At 40.4% G+C, this 9935-nt stretch overlaps 1 protein-coding gene across 2 annotated transcripts in view; it reads left to right on the forward strand.

The window, feature by feature from the left end:
- Positions 1-9496, forward strand: part of LOC148891672 (contactin-associated protein-like 4) — an 83884-nt gene extending 74388 nt beyond the window's left edge. Inside the window, exons 20-24 of one of the 2 annotated variants that reach the window (XM_089008605.1) lie at positions 298-431; positions 2195-2282; positions 4172-4390; positions 5096-5158; positions 8557-9496. In XM_089008605.1, the coding sequence (XP_088864731.1) occupies positions 298-431; positions 2195-2282; positions 4172-4390; positions 5096-5158; positions 8557-8753 (701 nt within the window). In that variant the 3' untranslated portion in view covers positions 8754-9496. The remainder of the gene's footprint in view (positions 1-297; positions 432-2194; positions 2283-4171; positions 4391-5095; positions 5159-8556) is intronic. The other variant, XM_089008606.1, reaches the window with a different exon arrangement.
- Positions 9497-9935: the final 439 nt, after the last annotated feature.

Here is a 9935-nt window from a genome sequence, read left to right on the forward strand (position 1 = left end):
ACAGTTAGCATAGTGATTGCGCAATCCATGTTGAGGATCAGCCGGCTGCTGCCTCACCACTCGTCTCTACTTAGTATTTGAACGGTAAATGTGAACATTCTGCGATTTTGAAAAAAAATCCAAAAATGGTGAAGTTAAATGGATAAGAACTTTAAAGTACAAATCACTAAATACATATAACCGTTTAATTAATTTTTTCATTTGATATTTCCATGACAGGTGAGGCACTGCCTCACCTGCCTCCCCTGACTGCACGTCACTGTGTGTGTCTGTGTGTGTGTGTGTCTGTGTACCCAGAAAAGCTGGAAGTTCGTTACAAACTCCATGACAGCAAGGAAGCTGAAGTGTTAAGGAGCCAAGCCAAGGGTTTAGCTGATGGTCGTCTGCATATGGTGGTCGTTAGCAGGGTGATGGATGCCGTGTCTCTCCAGGTAACGAAAAACAAACCAATAGAATATGCAAAGCAATGTAAATATGTTTCCCAACATTTACTCTTTTGTAGCTCATTGGTCCAAAAAAATTGTGGAAATCGTACCGAGATGCATGGTGTCAGTGGCACTCAGTTGAATCCCCTGCAAAGTTTGAAAAATAAATGGCTGATATGAGTTTCTATGATTGTTTTTTTAATGGGTGAGGATGTCTATCATGACAGGATGCATCCAATAGTCTCTGTGACCCATGCTGTAAATTGGACTGGAAGTCAGCCATTTTGCGCTAGAATGATGGCCAACTACTGGGTGACTCCTTTTTTGGAAAATTAAAATAATAATAATAATTTTAAAAATGTAAAAAAAACAGATAGCAAGATAGCTAGATGAATAAATAACCATAATACAGTAAAGTCTCGTTATATCGATATCGGATATATCGATAGTCCCGGTTATATCGATACTATTTCTATGCACGCACGGAGAAAATTACATGCAAACAGGGTCGGATATATCGATAGTCCCGGTTATATCGATATTTTTTCAGACTCCCTTGAATATCGATATAACGAGACTTTACTGTAGTTCATTTGAGCTTTTTGTCTGGAAGGTGTAGCGGGGTGTTAGCATTAGCATAATTTGCATCATTAGATACAAACAAAAACGATCAGACAGTGCTTAACCCAAGAAAAAAGTGCCATGAGTAACGTTTTGGATGCGAAAGATTGCTAAAGCGTGCAATTTATGTATGTCATTTTCCCCGTTCAGTGCTTCTTTTCTTCCGAGGAAACTTAAAATGGCCTGCTTGACATGAAAGGAGCTCCAGGGGCCGACTAGCTCCCTCGCCGGCTGGCTGTCTTGCCTATTTGAAGAAGGAACTTAAAAGATATCTGCCAGGATCGAAAGCTTTAGTTCGACAAACGGTGTCGGTCTCTGTCTGCTCTGGGCTGCCTTGGGTTGCTCAGAGTTAAAGGTTCACCGTCTGTCTGACAAGATGCAAGAGGGACGTGGTTCACTTGCCAAAGATTTTCGGCAAAATTCAATAAAGAAGAGTTGGACATATATTGTTTTTTTTTTTTTTTTAACTTCATGATCATGCTTAATCCGAATGCTAAACAAGGCTGTGGAGTTGTCGGATGTGTGTAGGTAACTTAGGTTACACTGCACTTTATGAAACATTGCGTGCATTTTTGAAAATGTAGCCACTCAAGTCAGTTTCATTTGGCAACATGACATTTTGGTAGCCATATTTATTAGGAGTAAACCCACAAAAAATTATTGCAAGAAATGGAAAGAGAAATCAACCATTGTGATCTAAAGCAAATATTTTAGGGAGTGAAATACACATGGTTAGAACCCGACCAAAACCCCCAACTAGCCGAAGTTGAAAGTTAGCAAAAGCCCTGAAGTTATAAAAGTCAAGTGATATTTGACGCAAGTCAAACACCATTAAAAGTTTCTCCGAATCTTTGCTGTGAGATGCAATCAAAGCTTTAACCTTTTGATAACAAACTGGTCTTTCTCCTCACTTTGGCCCTCATTAAAATCACTTCCAGTGGAGAACTTTGATTGAATACTTTTCATGTGCGTTCATCATTCTTTTGAGGTGTGTTTTCCTACTCCCATGGTAAACTGCTGAGAGCAACGTATTACCTAACTCTCTCAGAACACTGCAAGAGTTAGTAATTCTCAACTCGCTAACTCCTAATCCACAAATAACTTTCCTCTCTGTTAACATCAATCCATATTGTGTTTCTCATTTTCAGATTGACCAAAGTGACAGAGAAGACTTCAATTTGACGTCTGACACTGAATTCAATGGCATCAGGTCACTGTTGCTCGGCAAAGTGCAGGGTGAGTGCACCAAAATACAATAGGTGGGAAATTCTACCCACAAAACCATCTTAAACAAGCAGGTTGGCATTTGTAGACATGAAAACATGGGTCGATCCAGCTAAAAAGTCTCAAAAACCCATGCCAGAAAACACACATAGGCAACTTTTGGTCATTTTCGAGGCTCCGTCAAATACGAACCGATCCTATCTGTTTTGTCCAATTTGTTACCAAATATGAATCACGTACACTTCACGGTGGTTATTTGAACTGCATCAGTCATCCAGATGCTCTCTTAGGACATGGTCATGTACCATTTTGGCAAATTCCATTGTTAAGAGACAGGCTGAAGAATGTTGGATGTGTACGTAGGACTCAGAAACAAAAGGCCTGTCAGTCAAACAAGTGGCCGGTCAGGTCTAACGTTAACACTGACTCGTCCGAGGGTGTCGGTGAGCCTTCCGTTAGTTTTTTTAGCTGCTGGTGTCAAATTGTCATTGAGGAAAGGTGATGGGAAAGTGAATTTGCTGTCACGTCTAGCCAACCCTGCCATCCATCAGGGCTACAAATGGATCCACAAACACGGTGGGTGGCAGAGCCCATGATGGGCAGTTTGGGCCAAGAGGAGCTTTTAAGCCACATGTGTCAATCCCACGCAGTCATGATGATGAAGGGGGTGCATTGAACACCTGCCCATTTGCCAACTAACATTCGCAAAATATTCTGTAGAAAATGAGTGGAACTAATGGCTGAAAAATGCTCCCGTTTGTGCATCTTCATGTCATGTGAATACAAGAAAAATGTCAGAATAAAAAAGAACATGCAGACGGCAGGAAATATGTATAATCATGTAAAATCCTGAACATGTTTTTGGGAAATGTATTATGATAGAATAAAAGTAAAAATATGAGGAAAAAGTTGTCTCAATGACAAAAAGTTGTTCTGTGATGTGAATGCACGAAAGAACTCATGACAACAAAACCAAATTGTTAGGCGAAAAATCATTTTAAATAAGAAAAGAAAACCTTTATTAGTCTCAAAATGGAGATATACCCAATTCAAAGCAGGAAAGTTATGAAATGAAGAACCACAAGAACAAAATATAGGAGCTGCTGAAAATGCAGCCACTCTTGATGGGCCACCCTGAAGTTAAAAAATAATAATAATAATTGTCGCAATCTGTTTGGCGACCAACGGGTGGCGATGACGGCCCCGCCTGCACCTGCACAGGTGTTGGTCGTTCCAATCAGTGGCAGTTAAAAGGACTACCGGTCCGGCCATTCCGTGTCGGGTCATTGTTTGTTTGCTTCACCCTGTCACGTTTGTTTCATCTTGGCAGCTTTTTACTATGTACTTTTCTGTTCGAATGACTTTGATGTTTTAGATTTTGTTTCTGCTGACTTTATTTTAATACAATTTGTCAAATACAACCTGCTGCTCCCTCCTGCCTGCTTATTTGGAATCCACAACCATGACCACCTCGTAAACCGTGACAATAATATGACAACACAAACGATCGGAGAAAAGATGTGTAAGACTATAATTTTTTGATATGATAAGAGGTAAAAAAGGAAAAACAAGCCAATAATGCAAGAAAAAGGTATGATGAATGTAAGAAATAGTCACAATATAACAAGAGTTATAAGATGAGAATAAAATGACAAGAAGGTGATATAAAAGGCATAAGAATGATAAAGAGAAATTCTAAAAGTAGCAAGGAGAGGCAAACCCCTCACCCCCAAAAAGTCTTACGATTCAAGAAAAAGTAACAAGGCCATGAGAAAAAAAATCCTGCGAAATTTTAAAAGGATAATAGGAAGGGAGTCCTACGAGTAAGGGCAAAAACTCATAAATCAGCTGCATTACTGTGCACTCGAATCTCAACTGGATCATCCCCTCATCTGTCACAGAGTCGGGAGAAGTGGATCCAAATCTGGTCCGTTTGTCCTCGCTGGGCTTCAGTGGCTGTCTGTCAGTGGTTCGCTTCAATTCCATCAGTCCCCTCAAGGAGGCGCTACTCCACCCGCATGGTGGAACCGTGTACATCAGCGGCCCACTGATCCGCTCCAATTGTGGATTAACAGTCGCATCCAAACCTTACGCCACGCACAACACACCACACCTATCAGGTGAGACTTTCCCCCTACCGGCTAACCATGCTAATGCTAAGGACCTTTTTGATCAATTATACTGGTCATAAACACATTTCAACTCATTCATTGCCATTCCTGAATGTTTGCGAGAATTTCGCGAATTTGTTTGGGTTTTGTTTTTGTCTTGCGGGAGGGTGGAAGGGGGAATTAAGCTCCGGTCAGACCTCTGGCAATGTTTTTCCCTCCCATGAGGGGGCAGCATTTACCTTTTGTACAGCTGCCCCCACCCTGAGCATTTGACACCTGGCATTGAAGTGGACATATTTTTGCGCATCATCTGACAGTGAATTAGTTAATCAAAGAATGTTTTATGTATGTAATCATCTATTTTTGGCAATCATTATAATATGTTTTTATAAAAGACAATACGGAAGAGTGCTTGTTCATTTTCTGCTGATCGGAATATTTACTGTTTGATGTTTTATTGTCTTCTCTGGTTATGACATTATAGGATGTTTGAATGGAAGGATGAAGTGCTGGTTTGAGATCACTGTATAAGTATTTCCACTGTGCTGAGTGTTGTGCTTGCGTCGCTACGATCTGTCTAATTAATCTGTTTACTTTCCGCCTGGTTGCTTTTTGTCACGTCAGCCATCTGCGTAATGTGGCAGTTTGGTTTGCCTTAACTTTTCCTCCTCATCTCCTTTCTCTTCCTGCTCATCGTCTTTTCCTCTGCTCTAGACCCGTCCGGTTCTGGCCAGCCTTTAGTCAATGCCATGCGGACAGACTCGGCGCTCATTGGAGGTAGCAAACAATTTCACTGCAACGTAAAAGTAAATTGTAGGGGTTGTGAGTGTGTGTTGTGTGTGTGTGTGTGTGTGTGTGTGTGTGTGTGTGTGCGTGTGTGTGTGTGGTGTGGGGGGCAGGGGGTATCATGTCTGGTGGGACACGACCTCATCTGTCCCAAAGGCCACTATAACATAAGATTTCCATAAAGTTTTTTTTTCCTTTTCTTTCTTCACACAGTTAACCTGTTATGCCATTGTCGTCGCGTTCTAATACACAATGAATGGACATCTGCTAAACTCCGCCTCGCATGTTTGCAACTGAAATATTTGGCTCGCATTTATTTAGTTCGGTACTTTACACCATTTCATGCACTGTAAATTATAATAAGAAGACAGAACTTAATTTTTATGTGTGTGACAGATTACAAGTAGTTAAATTTAGAATGTTTTGTAACAAGACATTTTTCCTTGAAAGTAGTACACAATTTACACAACTCACCAAATGGATTCCAGGTGATTGTTCAACACTAACTCTTTGAAGCACTGTTCAATCCTGTTCAATATCTGTACACAGCATGAGCACAAAGACGGGCTACTTGAGATTCAAAAATAGTTGTTACATCATGCCATATAAAAATGTTAATGATAAAAATGTCCATTCATTATCTACTTTTCAGTCTATGTCCTGAAAGTTGTTTAGGGCAATGTCAGCCCTTTATTTTGTGTTTTCTGTCTAGAGATTCGTCACAAACTACTCAGGCAATATTGGATTGGATCATTGTTAATTATTCTATAAACTCTTAATACGAAACTACTTATTTACAACTCACTTGTTTACACCTTACCTGTAACTCTGAAAAGGGTCTTACATCTCACAAGAGCGTCACACACTACAAAACAAAATGCGTTCACACACCCTCGTTAATAGCAAGGTGTCGTCGCCATGCTAATTACCATTATTGTTCGCATATGTGCTACGGCCGCGGGATAAAATGTAGCACGAAGACTTGCATTGTGGGAGAATGTAGTTCAGCACCGAAATCCGGAATGGCCTACAGTTACGTATACATTATGCAAGTTTCGACATTCAGTTTAACGTCAAGGAAGATATAATCTTTTAAAGGACAACCAACACCATTTTTTGTTTCTTAACTGACATCAGAAAACGTTTTATAGAATCTAAAATACCCAAAACACGCTGGCTGATAGTTTGAGTCAAATGCAAAACACCAATAAAAATGAGTTAAAGTGTCCCAAAACTACTTCAAAATGACGTCCGTGATGGCGAGTTTCAGAAGGACCCGCCCCCTTGCTCGTGACGTCACGCCAGGACGTCTTGCCTTGCTCTAGAATCAAAACGATGGCTTCAGATTCGGAGAAGATGCTTTCTTGTTACTCATCCAGATATGAATATGAATATGATTCAAATAGTTCTGAAAAGGAAGGCATAAATGTTTGCAATCGATTAAAGAAGTCCTCCCGTATCAATTCCAGCCGTCAGGACTGCAATGTAGCGTCCCAGAAAATGCACAGGATGGCGCACAAGATGGCGCACAAGATGGCGCCCAAGCTCCGTTGGAAATTGTCTGCTTGGAATTTGTGTCAGCGAGTATCAAATAGTAGTCTTGGTGCAACACACAACGATTCACCATCGCGTTATTGATGTGTTTTCCTTCTAATTTCGCCATCAACACGGATCAACATGAAGTTTTCAGACCAAACAAAGTACCCAAATGCTTTCTCAGTCAGGGGTGTTCCAGACGTGACGTCACGGTAGGCATCGTCGCCAATTCAAAAACAAGACTTCCTGAATATTCAGTGCGAGTCTTAAAATGTAAAATATAGCTATACGCGGTGAAATCATTGGAAAATACGCTCAGTAGAAGTCATTTGAAGTGATTTTACAAATTATGGTCACAACTTGTCCGGAGGCGTCGGTTGTCCTTTAAGACAAATACATTCCTTCTGGTGTGGCATGCTAACTTTCAGTGTAAAATGAAACAACCAAAATTTGCATAATTCACCTTCCATTTTTGATTATTGGATTTTTAATAACGATTCAAGTATTCTTGTGAATTCTCGTGAACATTGTACAAATGTATTCCCAATTCATAAATAGACCATCAACATTTTAGACTGTTGCAATTCAAACAAAACTGTTAGTGTGACAGTACTTACCAAATTAGAGTGCTGATGAAAACGAAGACATCAAACATCATTCAAAGAAAATAGCCGACTCGCGAGATGTTGTAAAACTACATCAAGACACAATATAAATAAGTCCCAAAACCTTTGTGTTCCTTTTGAAGTACTTAATTTAGTAAATATTTTGCCTGTATTTAGTTAAAGTGTCATGAATGTTTGTCACGGTTTGCAAGGTGGTGACGGTTGTAGATCACAAATAAACAGGCAGGAGGGAACAGCAGAGCAGATTGTATTTGACAAATTGTATTCAAATAAAGTCAGCAGGAACAAAACCTAAAACATCAATGTCATCCAAACAGAAAAGTACAAAGTATCAAAGAAAACCACAAGTAAAAATCTGCCAAAATGAAAAAAAACTGACAGGGTGAAGCAAACACATTCAATGACCCAACACGGAATGGTCGTGCCGGGAGTCATTTTAACTGCCACTGATTGGAACGACCAACACCTGTGCAGCTGCAGGTGGGGCCGACAGCGCTATCCGTTGGTCGCCAACCAGAACGTGACAGTCTGCCACTGATCGGAACGACCAACACCTGTGCAGGTGCAGGCGGGCCGACAGCGCCACCTGTTGGTCGGCAACCAGATCGTGACAATGTTAACAGCTTTTAGTTTCGTAACATGCATACCAACATTTGACTTTTACAGCCATATTATTGATGAGTTCGTATGACTATTTTTAATTTACGATCTACCTTTTCCACATAACACAACATTTTTTTAAATATTGTATGTGATGCTCGATCAAAGCTGAAAAGGTTGGAATTTTCACTCACTGTTATCTATTCATACTTTCTGTCCGTCTGGTGTGATGAAGAAAAGATAAAGCACTGGTGACGTTGACCTTTCCTCTTGCTTGGTAGAATTCATTTGCCTCGATTATCACTGCTCCACAGGCAAATAATAATTAAAAAATTGATTATGCCAGGCTTATTGTCAAGTTTTTATGATTTGATATCATTTTATTATTTTGCCTTGAAGATTTTATTCTTTGTCGGACACATTTTACATGAAATCTTAGTCACACTCCCGTCATGTATGTTTTTGTAACATTGGGAGGAGACCGAAGTACCCAGAGAAAACCGACGCAGTGCTCACCAGTTGATCCCCGTGCCACCAAAATTCTTTCAAGTGAAATCGAAGAATAAACAGATTGAGAGTTTGTTTTCTGGCGATTACATGAAGTAATTGAGTGACTTTTCCTGGCAGGCGTGATCGCCGTGAGCATCTTCGTGACGGTGGCCGCCCTGGCCGTGGCAGCCAAGTTCCTGTATCGGCGGAAGGAGACTTACCAGACCCAACAAGTGAAAAATGGGCAGCAGAGTGAAAGCCAGGACTCAGCCTTTGAACACCAGATGGACTCCCAGAATACTTTGGGGCAAAGCCCAAAGGAATACTTCATTTAAAAAAGAAAACATGGCTTGGGAGCATACACGGCAGAACTTGACGGCACAATAAGACACGCTGGGTCACACGTGTAAATCGTTGTATACACCTGTAAATATTCAACAATGTCATTAGCGACTTTGTGTCTTTATACATACTTTGGGATGACTTTGAAATGACTTCTCTGTTTTTCCAATGGAGCATGGCCAGGAAATATCACACGATTCGGGTGATTCCAACATGATTTCAAGTAAGGTACACGGCAAAGCAACAGCGAGGAGTCGTTTTTGTGAAAAAGATGGAAAAGGATGTGGATGAATTTGCGGATTTGAGACATTTATTTTCAGGATTATTGTGATCGTGCTTGACACATTTCAAGACAAAGAACAAAATCTGTGTTCCATTACGGGCATGTGTGTTATTCTTTTTTTTATTTTTTTGGATTGAGATTAAATGTCAGATGGTGTGATTTGTGGAAAAGAGTACGTAAATAGAAATGTATTTTGTTGACGATTGCGATGTATAGCTGTGATAACCGTTGAGCGGATTCCGATGCAATCAAAGAACAAAATGTGAGTTTCATTTTGGATGGGTGGGCTATTACCATATTTTCCAATGTATAAGGCGCACCCCCAATGAATGGTGTATTTTCAAACATTTTCTGTATATAAGACACACCGGATTATAAGGCGCAGCTTCAATGAATATAATAGATATCGCTATGTTTTCCAAATATAAAGCACAACATATAAGGCGCTACTGTCCAGGCGGGGGATACGCAATACTTCAACAGGGGTGGGGGGAAATGGAGTCGTGTCTTCTGACAGTATTTGCAAGCTCTGTTGTGGCTCAATATTCTTCTTCTTTTCCGTTTCGCCTTTTCCCTTCAAGGGGTCGCCACGGCAAATCAGTGTCCTCCATCTTTAGAGGTTTGATCCGCATGTTTGTTTTGGCAAAGGTTTTACGTCGGATGCCCTTCCTGACACAACCCTCCGTATTTAAACTGTTGTGGCTCAATATTACTTCACATATAAGGCGCACCTGCGTATAAGGCGCAGGGTCAGCTTTTGAAGAAAATCAAGGCTTTTGAGTGCGCCTTATACAACGTAAAATACATTACTTTGCTCAAACTTTTATTTATCCACATAAAATGCAAATCAAATGAACTACTGTTAAAGAAAAAAAGAGGAAAATCCTGATGT

The sequence above is a fragment of the Hippocampus bargibanti genome, linkage group LG11 (genome assembly GCF_051943395.1).
Source record: "Hippocampus bargibanti isolate YZ-2025 linkage group LG11, ASM5194339v1, whole genome shotgun sequence".
NCBI classification, from domain to species: Eukaryota; Metazoa; Chordata; class Actinopteri; order Syngnathiformes; family Syngnathidae; genus Hippocampus; species Hippocampus bargibanti.